General features: G+C 38.2%; 1 protein-coding gene and 1 pseudogene across 4 annotated transcripts in view; one reads left to right on the forward strand and one right to left on the reverse strand.

Moving 5' to 3' along the window:
- ENOPH1 (enolase-phosphatase 1) overlaps window positions 1-21,105 on the forward strand; it is a 54,020-nt gene extending 32,915 nt beyond the window's left edge. For all 4 annotated transcript variants that reach the window (XM_037830099.1, XM_037830101.1, XM_037830098.1 and 1 more), the window contains 3 exons: window positions 1,371-1,503; window positions 5,883-6,006; window positions 19,933-21,105. In XM_037830099.1, the coding sequence (XP_037686027.1) occupies window positions 1,371-1,503; window positions 5,883-6,006; window positions 19,933-20,066 (391 nt within the window). In that variant the 3' untranslated portion in view covers window positions 20,067-21,105. The remainder of the gene's footprint in view (window positions 1-1,370; window positions 1,504-5,882; window positions 6,007-19,932) is intronic.
- On the reverse strand, window positions 2,800-4,788 carry LOC119529582 (annotated as a pseudogene).
- Window positions 21,106-24,576: the final 3,471 nt, after the last annotated feature.

A 24,576-nucleotide genomic window follows, 5' to 3' on the forward strand; every position in this document is an offset into this window, starting at 1 on the left:
ACCACATAATAACTCCTGGAACATTTAGTCAGAATGCAAGAACATTCTACAACAGCAATTCTCACTCTTTATTTCCTGCCCAGTCTACCAAGGAAGAAGACCACTGCCATCAGTAGCACGATTACCTTCTACTGCTCAGAAGCCCATACCCTTGTGGAGTGTAGAGAAGGGTGGAAGATTGCTGCCCAAAATTAGTTCTGTTGTTCAGAATGTTTTCTACATTTCTTATCTCCAAAATAATAAAACTTAAAAAGACAACTCTTTTTCCTTAAAACATCAGTGGTTTATATGAATTCTTCTATTTGTAGCTATTACATTTATGAACATAAAATATAAAAAAGTTTCTGAAGTCAGTGACTACATTGTAAATTCCACTCTGCTTTTTTTACTTAATGTGATTTCATGTACACTTTCCCACACATATGTGTACTCTCAGTCCTTATTTTGTTGACCATATAATATTGATAATTTTCTTTTTTTTTTTTTTTGATATTGTTGCCTTTTAAAAAATAGCATGTTTGATTTCTTTTATTTGGAAATTAAAATAGATAGGAAGATCTCAAGCATGTATAGAAAGGTACTTTATTTAGAAACTTGAGTCACCAGATTCTGATACTAATGCTTTGACTCTCTAAACTTCTTAATTAATAGACTACCTCAGAGTTCTATTATTAAACATATTTTCCAGTTAGTCTTTTAAAGATGACCATTTCCACATCCCTGGTTCCTTGTACTTCTCTTGTCACTCATCTCCTATGATGTTATTTCCACTACTGAGTATAGAAGACACCAGTAAAGACCAGGTGCCAGAAACCTGTACAACCAGTGTTTGTTGATTAGCTCATGTGAGATGGTATAATTTCCTGTCTTGTTACATGATTTTTTTTTTGTATAATAAAACTGTAGGTTTTCTTAATTCTTAAATGTAGCTAAGTTTTCTGGATAATCAAAGGTTTACAGCTTTGAGTCCCCAAATGCTTTCTGAAAGCACACTGGGCATAATTTAACCTTTTGTGGTCATAAATTACATCAAAGATAATTTAATAGTTCAATATTATTATTGTTTGCTTTTTTGAATTCTTCAGGAATTTTTTAAAATCCCTTTATTTCATCCCATATGTATGTCACTTTTTATTGTTATTAGTGACTGTCTATCAAAACTATTCTTCTCTACACTTTGTTGTTTCTATTACCTGCAACTCTAGTCATAAACTTATTAGAACTGTAGGAGTTTGCAATCTCCTGAGAGTTGCTTCTCACGAAGACCATTTGTGGGCACGAATAGAGGAACTTTCGGTATCTATTTTAACAGTTTTCATCTGGCTAGATGACGTGTTCCTGCATTTGTAACTTGATGGTCTTTCCTTTAGGTTCTTTGAAGATGTAGTTCCAGCAGTCAAGAAATGGAGAGAGGCTGGAATGAAGGTCTATATCTATTCTTCAGGGAGTGTAGAGGCACAGAAACTACTATTTGGGCACTCTACAGAGGGAGATATTCTTGAAGTAGGTGACTTGATTACTTTGTTTTTTGACTATCAACGGCATGAAATGTTAAAAGAATGCACTACAGTTATAAGCTAAATGCACATTCATATAATGGTATGTATATATGCCAAGTAAATTGTAAAGAGAAGTGGAAAAACTGGGGAATACATTATAGGGAAGTGTGAAGTGTTTTCCGGAGTTCCAGTCTTTGGATTAGATGGTCTCAAACTTTGTCATGCATGAGGATCACCTGAGGGAATTGTTAAAAATGTAGACCCCTGGGCTCCCGCTACCTAGAAGAATCTGATTCAGCAGGTCTGGGAGTCTGCATTTAAACATCAACCCTAAGTGATTCTGATCTGAGGGTAGGACTACAACCACCTATTTTTTATATATATGTAAAATACAGCGAAAAAAAACATGAGCGAACATGTGAATCTGCTCTCTTGCCAGTATTAGAAAATCATCAACCCAAAGAAAACTGAGTATTTCTTTTAGTTTAAAATCAGGTAAGATGGTGCCCATGCATCAGTCCTAAGGTGTACATGCAGACTCCCTGAGGGCAGCAGAGAACAAGGTGGGTTCATTTGTTTCTGGCCCTTTGGAGAGAAACAGATTTTATTTCAGCAGAAGCAGCATTATTATACTGAGAACTGGGTACATTATTAAAACAGTGATAGGTTAAGGCCACCTATTATATTTCTTGAACATGAGGGAATTTCTATAGCCCTCCCACCATCCCTGTGCCCTCTGGATGGTGGTAAGGAGGCCAGTGGAAGAAGGGAACAAACTTAGGACTTTCAAAATAAAATGCCTAGTGAATATAGGCTGAACTTTGTGACACACAATAGGTATTTCAGCCAACTAATTTTAAAAAAATAAATAATGAGTCCTTACTGTGTGTAGAGAACACTTTGGCTTTGGAGGTTATTATATTCTTTTTTTTTTAGTTAAATGCATATTTGTTTTTATTTATAGATAGCTACCACATGAATTATAAAAAAGAAAAAAGATATTAGAATGGAATTTGGATAGATGTGTGCATGCTAGGTCTAAGAATAAATGAGGTTCCTACATATTATGGTAGATAAGAACATTATCAGTATTACAAGGAATTCTTAATTACTTAAAAATATGTAGAACTTATACAATCTGTGCTTTAGAAATAACTGTATATAGTATTGTAAGTTGAAAGTAATTCAAAAGAAGAACTAATTCTAACTATACACCTGTGTGTAAGAATTCAGAAAAGGCTACATTCTGTAAAGTTTAGTCAGCTGTATTAAAAATGGCACAAATCCAAATAAGATGTATGTTATATAAAAAGGGGCATTGTAAGACTTGCTTGTTTCATTAAATCCACAGTTTGATCCATGAAATTGCCTTTTACGTATCATTTAGACTGAAGCATGCAAATAGTCTTAGGATCTACTTAGAGTCTTCCCCAAATCCATTAAGGTTACACATCCTATTTCAGGAACTAAGCAGGTATTCAGGTAGCTGCTTCCTCCTCTGCATCAGCTCGGTTGGCATTAATTTCTGCAAGTGTTTGGCCAAGCCATGCCCATTCATCATTGCAGGGAACAGCAATCTGCTCTCCCACATCATATGTAACAATCTGTCCTTCAGAATCACCCACGGCAATCTCTCTTCCAGAATGGGTCCATCTTACACGATTAAGAGCAGGATTACCCTCCACAGAAATGCTGGCAGTTGGTACCTCCATGTCATTATTGAGATTCCACAAATCCAGTCTCCGCATGCCATCCACACAGGCAAATAGGGTTGGATGGGTGGGTGAACACATAACATCATAAACATAGTCTGAATTATCTTCAAATGAGTACAGAGGCTTGTTATTCTTAGTTGTCCACAGTTTTACTGTCCAGTCAAATGACAAAGTGACAAAAAGATGTGAGAAGTCTGCCCCAACAGCTGCGTGACAATGGATGCCAGTGATTGGTCCTTGATGCCCTTCAAACATCTCACTGATTCCAACTTTGCTGCCATGGCAGCATGCTGTGTACCACAGAGCCTTCTTCACTCCCAACAACAAAGTTGTTGACATCTCCAACAGGGAAGGACATAGATGTCACAGCTACTGCTTTTGACTGTTCATGAACCAACTCCATGCTATCCTGTGGATGAGAAAGCATGTCCAGACTCCATGAACAAATTTTTCCATCAGTAGAGATGCTAATCAGATTGTGAGCATTTTCGGTTCCAACTACATTTACACAATATATAGGGTGTATGTGTGCAGCAGCTGACAGTGGAGTTCTTTGCACTGGAATTCTTTTATTGCTACTGTATCCCAAAGTACAATGTGGCCAGAATATGTGCCACCAACAACCAAATTTGGATGGAATTTTGCAAATGTAGCAGACATCACAGCTGACTGGCAGTGAAACGCATACTCTGGGATAGTCTTTTTGTATTTCATATTCCATACAAGGGCCACACCATCAGGCTCATGAGGTGCATCTTCATTGTTATTATAGGAAGCCACAAGTAACTCTGGGTACTGAGATGACCAATCTAAACAACTAACAACATGATGCTTTGACCGACGTTCATCAAAAAATTGTCAATTTAATGACAGTTTCACTCCTGCTTGAATTTCTCCTTCTTTGTCTTCCAAATCTCTTCCACTGTAGTCAGAGAAGATGTTAATCTGCTCAGAAAGAGCTCTTTCTACAATTCTTGTAGAATGGTCAAAGAACCTTAAAAATTCTTCCGAGTGCAAGATTTGTTGCTTTTCTTCTTCAGTGAACTCATGAGGGGGAGCTTTACTATCATTTTCTTCATCTTTCTTTTAAATTTTCTCTTCTTCGGGTTCAACAGGTGGTTTAGCAGTTACTATATCGTCTTCTTCCTCTTCTTCTTTGGGTTGAGCCATAACTGGAGTCTGAGTTTCCTTTGTATATGTGACAATTTCTCGAGGAGGAAAGTCAACTTGTGTAATTTTAGCCATTCCAAACTTAATTGGTCCTTGTCTGGATCCCATGGCACCATCTTGAGAGTCCTGACTTCCAGCTTCACTTGGTGTGCTCACAGATTTGGAGGATGGAGACAGGAGGGGGGACAAAGGAGGATTCTGGAGTTAGCCCCATGCTTTGAAGCAATGCTTCATCTTCTCTTCTCTTTTTTTCAAGATCTGATTCTTCTTGCACAGGAGCAACTGCTTCCTTCTTCTGATCAGTTTCCTTTTTTTTCCTTTCTTCTTTTCTTTTCCTCTCTGATTTGGGCCAACCACTGCTTCTTATGCTCCAACTCAGCCTTTAATTCACTTTTGTCTGACATGTTTGTGATTGTCAGGTAGTGGGATGGAGAAGAGTCTGCTCTCCTGAAACTTCCTGGGAATGTCCCTCACCTTCTCCCCCAAAGCCAACATTCACTGTCACCTGTCACATTCTATTTTTAGTACTTTCCTGCTTTTCATCTTATTTCTAAATCAAATATTGAACCACTAATGAAACCCTTTAATCATTGGTGACTGTTCTCCTCTGAATGCCAAACTACTTCTTTTCTGCCATCTCTGATGAAAAAGACAATAAGGTGACAGTAGACAGGACACAATGCATTCAGTTACCTACTGAGTCTGATAGTAAAAACTTTATTCTTCATTTACCAAGTAAGGCAAACTTGAAAAAGATAGAAGATATGCAAAACTGATTTTAACATTTTAAAAGTTCAAAAAAGTCATAATGTTACTATTACCTTAATTTGCTTTTAGCTTGTGAAAAGTTTTGAAAACATTCAAAAGATTGTGTTATAATATTGATCCTAAATATGGGCTTATATTAATTTCTGAGGGTTAAATTAGCAAAGTATACATTTGACCCCAGTTAATTTTAAGAGGCAAGGGTATATACTGGCTCTTGGGTAGAATTTCAATATGTATGTATTATTGAGAAATAAAATTTCTTGAAAGTAAAGTAATAGCTTATTAGTAAGGCAGGTTAGAAGAAATCTGTTCATTCTGAAATCAAAAGGACAATGTTCAGAACCTTTCACCAGGACTGAAATCCAAGTCAGTAAGTATTTTGAGTGCAAATAGTGTTTATTAAGGATAGAAAGTGGGGCGTGCATATTTTAAAAGACTTTGGATATAAAATTAATGCAATTGAAAACTAAGAGATTATAAAATGATCTTATATACATTAAGCCAATAATTTTCTTCTTCCAAATGGTTATTACTATAAAATCGTAGTTTTAATTTACTTTTTGTAGGCTCCATAAAGTTCTCCATTAAGTAAAGTTTCAGTAAATATTTATTGCCTGAATGAAGTCACTGACCATCATGTATTTCAGTGATAAGGGATAGGAGACAAAGGGGTCAGGATTACCAGCATATTTGCATCATCAGCCTTTCTACAATCCCTCTGTTTGTTCAGCTTGTCGATGGTCACTTTGATACCAAGATCGGACACAAAGTGGAGAGTGAGAGTTACCGAAAGATCGCAGACAGCATTGGATGCTCAACCAACAACATCCTGTTTCTGACAGACGTTACTCTAGGTGAGTAATCTGACTTCTTACATTGCATATTCCAGGATAGGGGCTGAAATTGGCACTACAAACACACTGCCTCTTTAAAGAAGGATTCTGTGGGGATCCTCAAAAAATGAAACAGTTTTGTAAAAAAAAAATCATGACCCTCCAGACCTGCCTCCCTCTCCATGTGCCAGTCCTTGGAGGTTGTGTGTGGAGAACTGCGTTGGAAAGACTTGATAGTTTTAATTTTAATTCTTCTCATTTTAACTGCTTATCCATGGTTTCCCATCCTGCACTCTATACACACACTTTTATAAAATGGTAACATAACAAAGTAAGGCTTTAAGTCTTGGGATCACTATGGGAATGGTGTGCAGGCAAGAGTATGTGGGTAGATGCATTTAATTAAGGACAATAAAGTTATAGTAGACCTGCATCAAATGTATTTAACAATAGTGAGATCAGGTATACACATTCAGCAAAAAAAAAAAAGAGTGAAAAAAACAGAGAGCTATGTAAAGGTAAAGTTGGGGCAGTTTTGCCTGTCATTCCAGTAGATGAGCATCTTCCCAATGGTGAGTAGGAGCCTCATCTCTGCCGTTCCCTCAGGTGGTCTCAGTTCCCCAGGCACCCCTCTCGGTATAAACCTCAGGCCTCGCTGCAGACGACTCAACCATTTAAAGATTTACGTATTTTTTACCCACTATGGCCCTCTATTACAAACTATACATTCATATATTCTTTATTGCTTTAAAAGGGTTGAACACACAAAACAATGTATAGTGAACTTTACTGGCGAGTTAAGTGATTTCTTAGAGTAGTTTTGACTAAATGTACCCCCAACATTTCTGTAAGAATGTGAGTCCTCTAGAGAATTAGAAAAGGAAAAGGTAGCGCATAAGTAATCAAGGAGCAGCAGGCAGAGAGGCGGAGGGTGCTGGGGGGAAGGCGGGTGGAGCTCTGCTGTTTTTACCTGAAACCCTCTGGTTGGTGAGTCTTTCCCAAAGGACCCCTCCTGGCTCCTGCCATCTGCATTTGCATGGTCATTCTCCTTGTTTGGTGCATTTTCCAGTGAGCCTGCTTTTGGTGTGCTTATAATTTCACTTGTATTTGAAGGCAGTTCTACATAGTGTTTCTTCCATTCCCCTGTGGATTGTGATTTTTCTGGGGCTGAGATCACACCTTCCATTTACCCCTAGAAAAGGGTCTTTTCATGCTGTGTGGCTGCTCTCGATTGTGTCTGTGATGACAGTCTGGAGAAGGGCAGATGGAGGGAAGGGGGGCACTCTGCTCCATTTGACTCCTGAGTCCCTTGGAGGCAGCGTCACCAGTCTGGGTGGCAAGATACCTCTCTCCAGACTTTCCTGTTTGTTGTCACTCTCGCTTATTAGGACTTCCTGAAATAGGGTCCCAAGAAAAACACAGAGGGCTAGGAAATATGTCTTTTCTGAGGTAGTGTTTATGAGTTATGTATTTTCTCTGCTGCTGACTCTTGATCTTTTGGTCTATTGTGTTAGGCAAGAATTAATAGGTCAATAAGCAGGTACTAATTTTCTAAATTGTTAAAAAGTTTTAACCAGCGTAAATCATCCAATGCCATCAGAAGTTATAATTTTTTTCCAGAGAAAGGGAGGTAGAATAGGCTTAATTTTACTTGACATACTGAAGACATTCAGTAAATATTAATATCTTTGTTAAATTTCAGTCCTTGGTGAATCTACACTGGAATCTTTTATCTAGATAGATGGTAGTGACTCACAGCCATTTGTTACCTTGAGTTTTGAAAACTCAGCAGATTTAGTAGGAATTAACTCCTGTCCTACATGTCTTGGCTTGGTTGAGCTTCAAAGTTCAAGGGTTTCTACATATTTTCAGCTCATTGTTTCTACTTCCTGGAAAGCTTTATATTTACATATCTGACTGCTCTGAAGGAGAGAGACAGATGCATGGACTCACTGCTTCCAGGCTGACTATGTGACTAGGTAGCCAGGCTGCATGAGATGTTTCATCAAGGAACGTTAGCCTTAACCACTTCACCTGGCCTCTACTTTGAACTGTAAATGTACTGTAGATGCTTGCTTCTCATTTTTCTGTCCAGAAACCTTTTACTGATTCAAAGGTATGATTATACCCTCCTTGAATGGCTTTTAGGGACGGGGAGCAGTGAGGTGGAGAGATTGCTTTATATCTAGGTAGGTAGGGATGTGCTGGCATTTTCTGTGAAGAATGATAATTAGAAGACCTTCAATTTTGAAATGCTCCTTATGGAAAGGAGATAAGTCTTGCTCTGATGACTTTAGCCTGTTTAATCAGTGAGTTTCTTTTCTTGAATCATTTCACATAAGGAGGGCTGTTGGAGATGAAAATCTGGGCTTTGCCCCCATGTTTAATTTCCCTAACACTTTGGATGATAAATCTCTGCAGGCTTAGAATTTTAGGGATCTGCTTTGTGGCTGGAGTGCTTTGTTCAGCCTGTGATCCCCAGACCCTCACTCTATCCCCAGCCTTGTGATTACTAGTAATAATTGCAACCTCTGCCCTAAAACCCCTTACAGTTTCCTCATAGTCCCTTCTTTAGCCACATTTATTTTGTAGTTGCCATCATAGTAAACATATAATTTCAGGTCTTTTTCTTTTCACTCTCCTTGGGTTGTAGTCCCAGAAATTATTGGTAACTTGAATAGAGGTTCAAGTCCTCAAGTTGGCCTTAAAACAAAATTGGCTCCCTCTGAGTCTTTCAGGAGGAATTTTATTCCTGCTCCTCATCTTCTGCTAGCCTCACACCTGGTTAGGCAGGAGGGCCAGAACTGGAATCATCTGCAGCTGGTATGGGGCCAGGCAGCCGGCTGCCTGCCTTGCTTTTTTTTTTTTTTTTTTTTTTTTTTTAATCATCATTTTATTGAGATATATTCACATACCATGCAGTCATACAAAACAAATTGTACTTTCAATTGTTTACAGTACCATTACATAGTTGTACATTCATCACCTAAATCAATCCCTGACACCTTCATTAGCACACACACAAAAATAACAAGAATAATAATTAGAGTGAAAAAGAGCAATTGAAGTAAAAAAGAACACTGGGTACCTTTGTCTGTTTGTTTCCTTCCCCTACTTTTCTACACATCCATCCATAATCTAGACAAAGTGGAGTTTGGTCCTTATGGCATTCCCAATCCCACTGTCACCCCTCATAAGCTACATTTTTATACCACTGTCTTCGAGATTCATGGGTTCTGGGTTGTAGTTTAATAGTCTCAGGTATCCACCACCAGCTACCCCAATTCTTTAGAACCTAAAAAAGGTTGTCTAAAGTGTGCGTAAGAGTGCCCACCAGAGTGATCTCTCGGCTCGTTTTGGAATCTCTCTGCCACTGAAGCTTATTTCATTTCCTTTCACATCCCCCTTTTGGTCAAGAAGATGTTCTCCATCCCACGATGCCGGGTCTACATTCCTCCCCGGGAGTCATATTCCACGTTGCCAGGGAGATTCACTTCCCTGGGTGTCTGATCCCACGTAGGGGGGAGGGCAGTGATTTCACCTTTCAAGTTGGCTTAGCCAGAGAGAGAGGGCCACATCTGAGCAACAAAGAGGCATTCAGGAGGAGACTCTTAGGCACAAATACAGGGAGGCCTAGCCTCTCCTTTGCAGCAACCGTCTTCCCAAGGGTAAAACTTATGGTAGAGGGCTCAACCCATCAAACCACCAGTCCCCTATGTCTGTGGTCATGTTAGCAACCATGGAGGTGGGGTAGGCGAATACCCCTGCATTCTCCACAGGCTCCTCAAGGGGGCACTACATCTTTTTTTTTTTTTTTTCCTTGTTTGTCTTTTTTCTTTTTTTTTTTTTTAACTTTCCCTTATTTTTTAAATCAACTGTATGAAAAAAAAAAAGTTAAAAAGAAAACAAACATACAATAAAAGAACATTTCAAAGAGACCATAACAAGGGAGTAAGAAAAAGACAACTAACCTAAGATAACTGCTTAACTTCCAACATGTTCCTACTTTACCCCAAGAAAGTTACATAATATAGCAACATTTCTGTGAACTTGTTCCTACTATATCCATCAGAAATTAACAGACCATAGTCATTCCTGGGCATCCCCAGAACGTTAAATAGCTTATCTGTTCTTCTTGGATTATTGTTCCCCCTTCCTTAATTGCTCTCTACTGCTAGTTCCCCTACATTCTACATTATAAACCATTTGTTTTACATTTTTCAAAGTTCACATTAGTGGTAGCATATAATATTTCTCTTTTTGTGCCTGGCTTATTTCGCTCAGCATTATGTCTTCAAGGTTCATCCATGTTGTCATATGTTTCACCAGATCGTTCCTTCTTACTGCCGCGTAGTATTCCATCGTGTGTATATACCACATTTTATTTATCCACTCATCTGTTGAAGGACATTTGGGTTGTTTCCATCTCTTGGCAATTGTGAATAATGCTGCTATGAACACTGGCGTGCAGATATCTGTTCGTGTCACTGCTTTCCGATCTTCCGGGTATATACCGAGAAGTGCAATCGCTGGATCGAATGGTAGCTCTATATCTAGTTTTCTAAGGAACTGCCAGACTGACTTCCAGAGTGGCTGAACCATTATACAGTCCCACCAACAATGAATAAGAGTTCCAATTTCTCCACATCCCCTCCAGCATTTGTAGTTTCCTGTTTGTTTAATGGCAGCCATTCTAACCGGGGTTAGATGGTATCTCATTGTGGTCTTAATTTGCATCTCTCTAATAGCTAGTGAAGCTGAACATTTTTTCATGTGTTTCTTGGCCATTTGTATTTCCTCTTCAGAGAACTGTCTTTTCATATCTTTTGCCCATTTTATAATTGGGCTGTCTGTACTATTGTCATTGAGTTGTAGGATTTCTTTGTATATGCAAGATAACAGTCTTTTGTCAGATACATGGTTTCCAAAAATTTTTTCCCATTGAGTTGGCTGCCTCTTTACCTTTTTGAGAAATTCCTTTGAGGTGCAGAAACTTCTAAGCTTGAGGAGTTCCCATTTATCTATTTTCTCTTTTGTTGCTTGTGCTTTGGGTGTAAAGTCTAGGAAGTGGCCTCCTAATAGAAGGTCTTGAAGATGTTTTCCTACATTATCTTCTAGGAGTTTTATGGTACTTTCTTTTATATTGAGATCTTTGGTCCATTTTGAGTTAATTTTTTTGTAGGGGGTGAGGTAGGGGTCCTCTTTCATTCTTTTGGATATGGATATCCAACTCTCCCAGCCCCATTTGTTGAAAAGACCATTATGGCTCAGTTCGGTGACTTTGGGGGCCTTATCAAAGATCAGTCGGCCATAGATCTGAGGGTCTATCTCTGAATTCTCAATTCGATTCCATTGATCTATATGTCTATCTTTGTGCCAGTACCATGCTGTTTTGGCAACTGTGGCTTTATAATAAGCTTCAAAGTCAGGGAGTGTAAGTCCTCCCGCTTTGTTTTTCTTTTTTAGAGTGTCTTTAGCAATTCGAGGCATCTTCCCTTTCCAAATAAATTTGATAACTAGCTTTTCCAAGTCTGCAAAGTAGGTTGTTGGAATTTTGATTGGGATTGCATTGAATCTGTAGATGAGTTTGGGTAGAATTGACATCTTAATGACATTTAGCCTTCCTATCCATGAACATGGAATTTTTTTCCATCTTTTAAGGTCCCCTTCTATTTCTTTTAGTAGAGTTATGTAGTTTTCTTTGTATAGGTCTTTTACATCTTTGGTTAAGTTTATTCCTAGGTACTTGATTTTTTTAGTTGCTATTGAAAATGGTATCTTTTTCTTGAGTGTCTCTTCAGTTTGTTCATTTCTAGCATATAGAAACATTACTGACTTATGTGCATTAATCTTGTATCCTGCTACTTTGCTAAATTTGTTTATTAGCTCTAGTAGGTATATCGTTGATTTCTCAGGGTTTTCTAGATATAAGATCATATCATCTGCAAACAATGACAGTTTTACTTCTTCTTTTCCAATTTGGATGCCTTTTATTTCTTTGTCTTGCCGGATTGCCCTGGCTAGCACTTCCAGCACAATGTTGAATAACAGTGGTGACAGCGGGCATCCTTGTCTTGTTCCTGATCTTAGAGGGAAGGCTTTCAGTCTCTCACCATTGAGTACTATGCTGGCTGTGGGTTTTTCATATATGCTCTTTATCATGTTGAGGAAGTTTCCTTCAATTCCTACCTTTTGAAGTGTTTTTATCAAAAAGGGATGTTGGATTTTGTCAAATGCTTTTTCAGCATCTATTGAGATGATCAATTGATTTTTCCCTTTCGAGTTTTTAATGTGTTGTAATACATTGATTGGTTTTCTTATGTTGAACCATCCTTGCATGCCTGGAATGAACCCCACTTGGTCATGGTGTATGATTTTTTTAATGTGTCTTTGGATTCGATTTGCAAGTATTTTGTTGAGGATTTTTGCATCTATATTCATTAGGGAGATTGGCCGGTAGTTTTCCTTTTTTGTAGCATCTTTGCCTGGTTTTGGTATTAGATTGATGTTAGCTTCATAAAATGAGTTAGGTAGTGTTCCATTTTTTTCAATGTTTTGAAAGAGTTTGAGTAAGATTGGTGTCAGTTCTTTCTGGAAAGTTTGGTAGAATTCCCCTGTGAAGCCATCTGGCCCTGGGCTTTTATTTGTGGGAAGATTTTTGATGACTGATTGGATCTCTTTGCTTGTGATGGGTTGGTTGAGGTCTTCTATTTCTTCTCTGGTCAGTCTAGGTTGTTCATATGTTTCCAGGAAATTGTCCATTTCTTCTACATTATCCAGTTTGTTGCCATACAGTTGTTCATAATATCCTCTTATAATTTTTTTAATTTCTTCAGGATCTGCAGTTATGTCACCTTTTTCATTCATTATTTTGTTTATATGGGTCTTCTCTCTTTTTGATTTTGTCAGTCTAGCTAGGGGCTTGTCAATCTTGTTGATCTTCTCAAAGAACCAACTTTTGGTGATATTTATCCTCTCTATTGTTTTTTTGTTCTGTATGTCATTTATTTCTGCTTTAATCCTTGTTATTTCTTTTCTTGTACTTGGTTTAGGATTGGTTTGCTGTTCATTTTCTAGCTTCTTCAGTTGATCCATTAGTTCTTTGATTTTGGCTCTTTCTTCCTTTTTAATATATGCGTTTAGTGCTATAAATTTCCCCCTTAGCACTGCTTTTGCTGCATCCCATAGGTTTTGGTATGTTGTGTTCTCATTTTCATTCATCTCTATATATTTAGCAATTTCTCTTGCTATTTCTTCTTTAACCCACTGATTGTTTAGGAGTGTGTTGTTTAACCTCCAGGTATTTGTGAATTTTCTAAGTCTCTGATGGTTATTGACTTCTAATTGTATTCCATTGTGGTCAGAGAATGTGCTTTGAATAATTTCAATCTTTTTAAATTTATTGAGGCTTGTTTTATGTCCCAGCATATGATCTATTCTGGAGAAAGTTCCGTGAGCACTAGAAAAGTATGTGTATCCTGGTGATTTGGGATGTAATGTCCTGTAGATGTCTGTTAAATCTAATTCATTTATCAGATTGTTTAGGTTTTCAATTTCCTTATTGGTCTTCTGTCTGGTTGATCTATCTATAGGAGAGAGTGATGTGTTGAAGTCTCCCACAATTATTGTGGAGACATCAATTGCTTCCTTTAGTTTTGCCAGTGTTTCTCTCATGTATTTTGTGGCACCTTGATTGGGTGCATAGACATTTACGATTGTTATTTCTTCTTGCTGAATTGCCCCTTTTATTAGTATGTAGTGGCCTTCTTTGTCTCTCAAAACATCCCTGCATTTGAAGTCTATTTTATCTGAGATTAATATTGCTACACCTGCTTTCTTTTGGCTGTAGCTTGCATGAAATATTTTTTTCCATCCTTTCACTTTCAGTTTCTTTGTGTCCCTGTGTCTAAGATGAGTCTCTTGTATGCAACATATTGATGGTTCATTTTTTTTGATCCATTCTGCGAATCTATATCTTTTAATTGGGGAGTTTAATCCATTTACATTCAACGTTAAAACCGTGAAGGCATTTCTTGAATCGGCCATCTTATCCTTTGGTTTATGTTTGCCATATTTTTCCCTCTCTCTATTAATATCCTTTATTGTACCCATACCGAATCTCTTTAGTACTGAACCTTTCTCCAAGTCTCTCTGTCCTGTCTTTGTTTCTCTGTCTGTAGGGCTCCCTTTAGTATCTCCAGTAGGGCAGGTCTCTTGTTAGCAAATTCTCTCAGCATTTGTTTGTCTGTGAAAAATTTAAGCTCTCCCTCAAATTTGAAGGAGAGCTTTGCTGGATAAAGTATTCTTGGCTGGAAATTCCTCTCACTCAGAATTTTAAATATATCGTGCCACTGCCTTCTCACCTCCATGGTGGCTGCTGAGTAGTCACTACTTAGTCTTATGCTGTTTCCTTTGTATGTGGTGAATTGCTTTTCTCTTGCTGCTTTCAGAACTTGCTCCTTCTCTTCTATGTTTGACAGTGTGATCAGTATATGTCTCGGAGTGGGTTTTTTTGGATTTATTCTATTTGGAGTTCGCTGAGCATTTATGATTTGTGTATTTATGTTGTTTAGAAGATTTGGGAAGTTTTCCCCAACAATTTCTTTGAATACTCTTCCTAGACCTTTACCCTTTTCTTCCCCTTCTGGGACACCAATGAGTCTTATATTCGGACGTTTCATATTATCTATCATATCCCTGAGGTCCATTTCGAGTTTTTCAATTTTTTTCCCCATTCTTTCTTTTATGCTTTCATTTTCCATTCTGTCATCTTCCAGGTCACTGATTCGTTGTTCAACTTCCTCTAGTCTTGTACTATGAGTGTCCAGAATCTTTTTAATTTGGTCAACAGTTTCTTTAATTTCCATAAGATCATCCATTTTTTTATTTAGTCTTGCAATGTCTTCTTTATGCTCTTCTAGGGTCTTCTTGATTTCCTTCATATCCCGTACTATGGTCACATTGTTCATCTTTACTTCTTTGAGTAGCTGCTCTAGGTGCTGTGTCTCTTCTGGTCTTTTGATTTGGGTGCTTGGGCTTGGGTTATCCATATCGTCTGGTTTTTTCATATGCTTTATAATTTTCTGTTGTTTTTGGCCTCATGGCATTTGCTGAACTTGATAGGGTTCTTTTAGGGTTTGTAGACCTATTGAAGTCCTTATCTCTAATTTATCAGATCTACAGCTTCGTGGAGTACACTTTCTCTAACTAACCAGCAGGTGGCGTCCACGAGCCACCTGTTCTCCACAAGCCAGTTCTCCCCTGCTTAGCCTTTTTGGTGAGTGGGGGAGTGAGTCTTGTGGGGCCCAATTGGTGTACCAAGCTTGCGTGTATAGTTGGTGTTGCCTGCCCTGTATGTGGGGCGTGTTTCTGGGCAGTCGGGAAGGGGGGGTGGCCCTAACAATCAAATCTCCCTGATGATCCTAGAGTTTTAAAGCTGCTGCAATAGTCTAATCCTTCAGTTCAGTCCTGCCACAGTTTGTCTCTGCCACTGACCCACAAGTCTTTGGTATTGGCGTATCGCTCCTGAGACTTGCAAGTGGGCCCCTCTTCCAGGCTGTGCACCCCGGGTCCTCTGTTGAGGGATGACTGTGCTATGTCACAGGTGAGTGCCGTCCCCCCAGGGCAGTTCTGGGCTGCTGGGCTGTGTAGGGAGGCTCCCAGTCTGCTCAAATGATGGCTGAATGGGGCTTTGTTAATTCACACTGCTCCATCTTCCCAGCTCTGGGACATTCAGCTGAGGTTGCAGGGAAGGCTAATGTCCACGCCCAGTTTTGTGGTGTGTGCCTGTTATTTGAAGCACTTCCGTCACACTGGGTTGTCTGGGGCAGCTCTGGGCTATGGGGCTGGCGATGGGCAGGAGTGTTTCCTGTCCACCAGGATGGTGGCTGTGAGCGGACACCCCCCTTTTCTTGGGAAGTTGTGTTGTTTAGTGGATTTTCTCAGCCACTGGATTATTGCCTTTTGTCTCAGAGCTCTCTTAGTTCTGCTCTTGACTTGACGTGCCCAAATTGCAATTCTTTGAAGCTTTCTGTATTGGGCTTCTTAGAGTAATTGTTTTAGAAAAAGAAAAAAGGATTTAAAAAAAAAAAAAAAAAAAAAAACGGCCCTCCTCAGAGATCTAATGGGTTATTGAAATGCTAATAGACAAAGCAACCAGTGCCATTAAGGAAAGGTCCACAGGGCAGAGAGATCAGCTTTGCTTCGGGATTTGCATATGCGCCTCAAGGCCTGAGCTCCGCCCTTCCCCTTTCTGTGTTCACCAGAACTCCAAAAATCCTCTGCTTTTATTTTGGAGTTTTTCGTGTTGTTTTTTTTCTATGCCTGTCTCCTCTCTGCTGGGCTGGCTGCTCTCAGAGTCTCTGGTGTCTGGTCTCAGTCTATCTATGGTTGGAGTTTGAATCAGTAGAATGAGTTTCCGATAAGAGCAGCCACTGCAGTTCTCCCTTCTCCTTCCCGGAGCTGACAGCCCCTCCTCCGCCGGGACTGAGCCTGGCAGGGAGGGGCGCGGGTCCCCTGGCCGCAAAAACTTACAGATTTCGCTGATCTCAGCAGTTCCACGTTTTCATGAGTGTTGTATGAAGTATGCCCAAAGACAGATTGCTCTGTGGTGTCCAGTCCACGCAGTTCCTGGCTTTTTACCTACTTTCCTGGAGGAGTAACTAAAACTTACAGCTCACCAGTCTGCCATCTTGCCCCCCCTCCCTGCCTTGCTTTTTTCTGTGACTTCTCATCCTGTGTTTTGGTACCATGTGCCCAGACCTCCATTGTTAAGGCAGAACGGAAGACATAGACAATACACAAATGAATGGTGATGGCTGACTTCTAATAAAACTTTATTTACATAAACAGGCATCTTTTGCTGTAGTTTGCCAACCCTTGCTCTAGAATCAGACCATGGAATCCGACTGACAGGTGTCAAATTTTAGATCTACCACTTGCTAGCTCTGTTTCTACATCCGTAGCCTGGGTATTATTATCCTACCTCAGGATTGTTGTGAAGGTTGATGGGAATTGACGCTCCGTGAAGCAAGCTTTGTTTTGCTCAGTATTATATCCCTAGTCCTAGAATGGTACCTGGCACATAGTAGGTGCTAAATTAATATAAGGTATTAGCTATTATCATTCAGTTGGAAACAAGTAGACAGGAATGTAAACAAAAGCATATTAGAGATATCTCCTGCAATACCTAGCTTATCTAGTTTCATTTGACTAGTCCTTTTTTTTACTTCTATCCCACCACACAGTCACTGATTTTAAGGCATGCACAATTTAACAAGTGAGGCAACAGGTAATGACATATCAAATTATAAGGTCATAATAGAGGTAAATGAAAGATATGAAAGAAGCACGTTGGATGCTCTAAGACAGATGGTAGTCGCTCTGGAAGACGTGACATTTCAGCTGAATCTCAAAGAGTAGGAATTTGCGAGGCAAAAAAGTTGGGCATTCTAGGCAGGGTGTCTCACACATGTGGGGTCTGGAGGCGGGAGCAAGTTCTATTTGAGGTATTTTGCCCTGATTAGATCTTAGGATTCTTTTTGTCCCTATCTCCTTAATTGGTATTTTTTACTGACAGCTTGTCCTGAAGGACTGATGGGAGGGAATGGAAGAAAGGGGTGGGACAGGACATGGCCTACTTTGATCTAAGGTTATCCTTCCTTTTGCTGCTTCCTAGCTGTCACATTGTTTGTTGGTTTTTCTTTCTCTTTCTTTTTTCTTTTTCTTTTTCCTCTCTACCTTCTTTGACTCTTCCTCCTGCTTTGTGGAAAAAATGTAGATGTCCTTATATAGCTAGTGGTGAGGGTGGTGAACACATAAATATGTGACTATACAGGGAACCACCGATTGTTTACTTAAGATGGAATATGTGGGGTGTGAACAAAACCATCTTAAAAAAAAAAAAAAACGGGTTGATGATGAAACCTTGAGGGCAATATACTGAGTGAAATAAGCCAGACACATAAGGGCAAATATTGCAGGGTCTCACTGATAGGAACTAATTATAATATGTAAACTCATAGAAAGTTGGAGATTAAAAGATGGGAATGGATAAAACAGTGAACCTCGTGGTGGGCAATGTACATCCATAAGTACTTAATGAAAGCCAGAAGTCTAGTGTAGACTGCCATTCTGTCAAGTACAGGTGTGTATTAAAAAAAACATTCTTATGGAAAAATTATAACATATATAAAGGGGGAAATAATATCATCCACTTCTATTGTGCCCATCATCTAACTTCAACAATGATCAAATCAGGGCCAAACTTATTTCATCCATTCACTCTTCCCCTTGATTACTTTGAAGCAATTCTCAGACATCATTTTTTTTTTCCCAAGCCTTTAAGGTCTCCCATTTATTGTTTTGTTTTTTTATTGAGATTGTTCACATACCATACAATTAACCAGAGATCCAAAGTGTACAATCAGTTGCCACTGGTAACATCATACAGCTGTGCATCCATCACCACAGTTAATTTTTGTTCAGTTTTTAGTACATTTTCATTACTCCAGAAAAGAAATAAAGACCAAAAAAGGGAAACTCAAATCCTCCCATACCCCTAACCACCCCCACTCCATTGTTGACTTGTAGTATTGGTATAGTATATTTGTTACTGTTTATGAAAGAATGTTGAAATACTACTAACTGTAGTATATAGTTTGCAATAGGTATATATTTTTTCCCTATGTGCCCCTCTATTATTAACTTCTAGTTGTAGTGTCCTACATTTGTTCTGGTTCATGGAAGAGATTTCTAATATTTGTACAGTTAATCTTGGACATTGCCCACCACGAGGTTCACTGTTTTATCCATTCCCATCTTTTAATCTCCAACTTTCTATGAGTTTACATATTATAATTAGTTCCTATCAGTGAGACCCTGCAATATTTGCCCTTATGTGTCTGGCTTATTTCACTCAGTATATTGCCCTCAAGTTTTCATCATCAACCCGTTTTTTTTTTTTTAAGATGGTTTTGTTCACACCCCACATATTCCATCTTAAGTAAACAATCAGTGGTTCTCTGTATAGTCACATATTTATGTGTTCACCACCCTCACCACTAGCTATATAAGGACATCTACATTTTTTCCACAAAGCAGGAGGAAGAGTCAAAGAAGGTAGAGAGGAAAAAGAAAAAGAAAAAAGAAAGAGAAAGAAAAACCAACAAACAATGTGACAGCTAGGAAGCAGCAAAAGGAAGGATAACCTTAGATCAAAGTAGAATGAAGGGTCAGACAACACCACCAATGTCAAGAGTCTCACACCCCTCCCCTGTGCCCCCCTCTTATCTGCATTTACCTTGGTATACTGCCTTTGTTACATTAAAGGAAGCATAAATACAATGATTCTGTTAATTATGGTTTCTAGGTTACGTTGATTGTATTTTTCCCCCAATACTTCCCTATTTTTAACACCTTGCAGGGTTGACATTCATTTGTTCTCCCTCATGAGAAAACATATCTGTACATTTTATCACAATTGTTGAACACTCTAGGTTTCACTGAGTTATACAGTCCCAGTCTTTATCTTTCCTCTTTTCTTCTGGTGTCCCACATGTGCCTAACCTTCCTCTTTGAACCATATTCATAGTTCTTTGTTCAGTGTACTTACATTGCTGTGCTACCATCACCCAGAATTGTGTTCCAAACCTCTCATTCCTGTCTTTTCCTATCTATCTATAGTGCTCCCTTTAGTGTTGCCTGTAGAACAGGTATCTTGTTCACAAACTCTCTCATTGTTTGTTTGTCAGAGAATATTTTGAACTCTCCCTCATATTTGAAGGACAGTTTTGCTGGATGTAGGATTTTGGTTGGCAGTTTTTCTCTTTCAGTATCTTAAATATATCACACCACTTCCTTTTTATCTCCATGGTTGCTGCTAAGAAATCCGCACATAGTCAGACATCATTTTTTTAAAGTTTCTGACACAAATTTTGATTTTCACAGAGGCCAGTGCTGCCGAGGAAGCAGATGTGCATGTAGCTGTAGTGGTGAGACCTGGCAACGCAGGATTAACAGATGATGAAAAGACTTACTACAGCCTCATCACATCCTTCAACGAACTGTACCTGCCTTCTTAAACCTAGAGAAGGATTTCTCACTGCTCATGCTGTTCCTCAGAGTTCTCTTTATAGTCTAGTTTTATTCTAATGGTAAAAGAAACTTAAAAACTAAAAAAACACATATATATGCACACACATATATGCAAGTGTATGTATGCGTATGCTCAAATTACCTTAGGCACATAAGTGAAAAAAAAAAAGAACCTCAGTTCAGTGAAATGGAAGCTTATTTAAAAATGTATTATATGTAGAAATTGTTTGAAACCACAACTCTAACCCTTATTAAGGGCAAAGTGTAGTTGATAGAAGAAATTACTAAACTGTAGATCAAAATATAGATCAAATGTGTTAGGTTTATTAGGTCATATACCAAAATGGAAAGCTAATTTTGAGAATTTATTCAAAAGCCTCGTTATTTTAAAAAATCAAAGAATTATTCATAAAAATTATTCATAATTTTCAAAGAATTATTTCAAAGAATTATTCATAAAAATGATTCGTTGTTCCATTTAATTGTTAGTTTAGCTGTTAGAAGATTACAACAGCTGTATTTCACAATATTTGCCTCTCTGTGTTCACAAGACAAAGTTATTTGTTTCTGCTCCAAAAGACAGCAAAATTGGAAACAAAACTCACTTTAATCTTGATCAATTATCTGTTACTTAAGAGAAACTTATCGACACCCACAGCAAGCAATTGCCTTACCAGTGAAAAAGGTGCATTGATATAACAGCTAAAAGAGATTAACATTTGTTAATGTTTAACAAAACAGCCCTAATCCTGCCAGTTGTTATCATTAGAGATTTTATAGTTGTCTTTCTAACTACTTAGTACAGTTTGAAGATACATGTTAATTGCTGTTTACTTTTTTAAAAAGACCAAAATGGTTTTACTGAAATCAGTCCTTAAGGTCAGTAAGAGTTGTAACATGTAATCTTTTCCTCTGAAAAGGATAAGAGAAATATAAATTCTTAGCAGCATTATTTATCCTTGTTCTATTCTAATAGGATGTCATGTCAGTTTCATGTTGTGATTAATAAAAACATTTTCTTCTTCACTCAGTTTTATGTAGGTCCCTAAACTATATCACAAACTGCCGTAAGCAAAAGAAAAACTTAGACTGAAGAGAGAATGAAAAATAAGAATTTTGATTTTTGCCTTAATCATGTGAGGGGTGTGTGTATGTAATGTGTATATGTATATATGTGTGTTTTAATGGAATGCCAGTGGAAAATGATTATTATTCACATGTGCATATATAGCTAGCCTAATTGGTTACTATTTCATTTGGAAAGTAAGCATTCAGGATGTGAGTTGGGTTTCTTAGATATTTGAGAATCTTATATATGAAGTATATAAGATAATGCTTGAAGGAGGCAGTTTTTCTCCTAATAAATCAAGAAAAATTGTAATGAATCCTGGAGGAATAATTTTGGGAATGCTTTGAATAAGGAAAAGGAAGTAACCTTGCAAATAAGAGAAGGCAGGGGAAATAAAACTTTTATGTTGATAATTTTTATCTTATAATAGTTAAGAGACCTGAGGATTATGAAAATATTCAGTATTAGAAAAAGGTAAATGAATTTAAGTAAATCTTAGAAATGGAAGCAATTTATGAATAATGGTAAAACCATAAATGTTAATGAATTTCATACAATTCCTGGAAAAGCTCACAAGAAGACAGCAGGAAAAAGGAGTCTCTTAATGGCAGTAAAGGAGGAATTAGAAAAGTAAGGAGGCAATGAGAGAAATTATGCATCAGGATTAGATGAGAAAGGAATTTAAGGAATTAGAGGCCAGTGCCCAGTATGTAGCCAGCAGAGAATTGAAGTAGAAAGGCATTTACCGTTCATGATGAAAAGGGTACCAGAAAAACTGTATAGTTCACATTGAGATATGAGGACTGAAAGTAGATTAGGAAATTAAGAGAAAATTGAAATATTGGATTCACCTTGTCAAAGTAGGATATGAAAGGAAAGGGAAAACATCAGTAGAATATATCTTAGATTCTAGGAAAAACATTCACAGTGGAATGTGATGGAAAAGGATTTTAGGAAGAACTTGAGAGACAACGTAGACTGGTCACTAGGGAGGCAAAATGCCTGTGTAAGCAAGTGGGTAGTGAGCTAGAAGGTGAATCCACATAAATTCATGGTCCTTAAAAGAGAAGAAGGAAAAACTCACCGCTGGAACTTCCAAAAAGGGAACAGCAGCAATGAAGTTTCTCAGCATCCCGTTCATAGTGGGTTAGGAGGACAAAGGTCTCTTAGGAAGTTATGGCCTTTTTTATTCCTGTTTGTTATCCAGATTTTCTGCCTCAGTCGTGGTCCTTCCCATAGTGCCGATGATTTCTAAACTTGGGTCAAAACCTGGTTGTTTTTTGTTTTTATATTCAGACGAGGCACCTCAGATAAAAACGGTTCTCGTTTATCATCAGCAATTCTCCAGTAGCTTGGCTTCCAGTTTGGCTTTCTGGAAGGCTGGCCTTAGAATTGCTAAGCCTTACTGATCAATTTAGTCAAACAAGGAAGGGCCACTGGCTCACTGCCACGACAGACTTACAGCAACCATTGCCCAGCAGATGGCGCTGTTTCTCCAGAGATCTTTTCACGTGCGTGGCTTTACCAGAGGGCGCTACGAGGGAAGGATTAAGAGAGAAAATGAGTATAGTTCATTTATCCTTAAAAACCAATAGGATGATATTGCAAGAGTCAGAGTACTTTGGAAAAAAATGGCAATAATCTCGAATGTAATCCATTCATTAATATTCCTGTTCCCCCCCTTCTCCCCTAACTCACATTAAAAAAAAAAAGTGATATTTGGATAGTTTTTCCAGGTACAGTGCTAAAAAGGGTTTATTTTCAGATTTTTTTCCATTCCCATCAGCAAAATTGAATGTGGTATGTGTCAAAGCAATTTTTTATCCTACACCTAAGACCAAATGACCAAATGGTATTGTCCTCGGCTTAATACTGTATTTAAGAATAATTTATAGTTTTTGTTAACATACTTGGAATAACCATCAGAACAGAAGTAACACTCACCCTCCTTGTAGATTTAACCCAAACTTATTCATTCAGCAAAAGTTATTAAGTATCTACAATGTGCCTGATGTCTGCTATAGGGGAATAAAGTGAACAAGTCCTTCCTTACCCTCACAGCACCGGAGGAAGTCAATAAAAGGTGAATGACAACAACAAAAGTCAGATGCCAGAAAGTGCTATGCAGAGAACAGATGATGGAATAGAGTGACTTATATAGGATCATCTGAGAAGATGACATCTAATCTAGACAACGTGAAAGACGAGGCATATAAGGAACCAGGAAGAAGAGTGTTCTATGCAGATGGAGAAGAGCATGGCAAAGACTTAGGACAGCTAGGCCTGCGCCAGAGAGAAGGCCCATGGCTGGATGCCTTCGGAGAAGTGAGGCAGATCATCAGGGCCTGGGCTTTTCTTCGTTGAAAATGTCCCCCCTCCCAACATTTTATTATGAAAACTTGCCAATGTACAGCCAAGTTGAAAGAATTTTGCAGTGAACACCCATATGCCCACTACCTGATTCTACCATTAACATTTCACTATACCTGCTTTGTCATACACCTATCCCTCCTATTGACTCATTAATCCAACTTTTTTTCTTTTTATTGTGGATTTGGAAAGTTTTTATTATTAATTCAATCTCTTGTTTATAGGCCTATTAAGATTTTTCTATTTCTTGAAGAGTTTCAGTAGTTTTTATCTTTCTAGGAATTTGCCCATTTCATCAGGGTTATATAATTTGTTGGCATACAATTGTCTGTAGTATTCTTTTATAATCCTTTGTCTTCCTGGAAGGGTAGTAATAATGCCCCCACTTTATTTGTGATTTTAATTATTAGATTTTTCTCTTTTTTTTTTGTCAGTCTAGCTAAAGTTTTATCAATTTTGCTGATCATTTCAAAGAACCGACTTTTGATTTTTTTTAATTCTATTGTGTTTCTAGTCTCTACTTCATTTATTTCTCCTGTAATCTTCATTATCCTTCCTTGAGCTTGTTTTGGATTTAATTTGTTCTTTTCCTAGTTTGTTAAGATGGAAAGTTAGGTTACGCGTGTGAGCTCCTTTTTTTAAATGTCAGCATTTGCAGCTATAAATATCCCCCTGAGCCCTGCTTTCCGTGCATCCCATAAGCTGTATGTTGTACAGTTGTCCCTTTCACATCGCGGGGGTTAGTGGCACGGAGCCACTGCAATCTGGGAAATCTGCGTTTAAAGAAAGTTTTTTTCAGGAAACTCCCTAGCTGCCTCTTGATGGGCAGACACTGCCTCTCCCATTACTTTATCATTGTGTGGGCTAAACCTTTTTTTTTTAATTTTAAAACTAGCTTTTGCTGGCCTGAAAATCCATAAGGGTAGAACTTTTGCTTTTATTTTCCTTCACGGGATCATATAAGGACTCAGCCTTTCTTGTATGATGCCAGAGCCTACCGGAATGCCTTTTAAAAGGCATTTAACAATCCTGCACATTTCTAGCTTTTGTGTGTTGTC

This window comes from Choloepus didactylus, chromosome 3 (genome assembly GCF_015220235.1).
Source record: "Choloepus didactylus isolate mChoDid1 chromosome 3, mChoDid1.pri, whole genome shotgun sequence".
Classification (NCBI taxonomy): domain Eukaryota; kingdom Metazoa; phylum Chordata; class Mammalia; order Pilosa; family Megalonychidae; genus Choloepus; species Choloepus didactylus.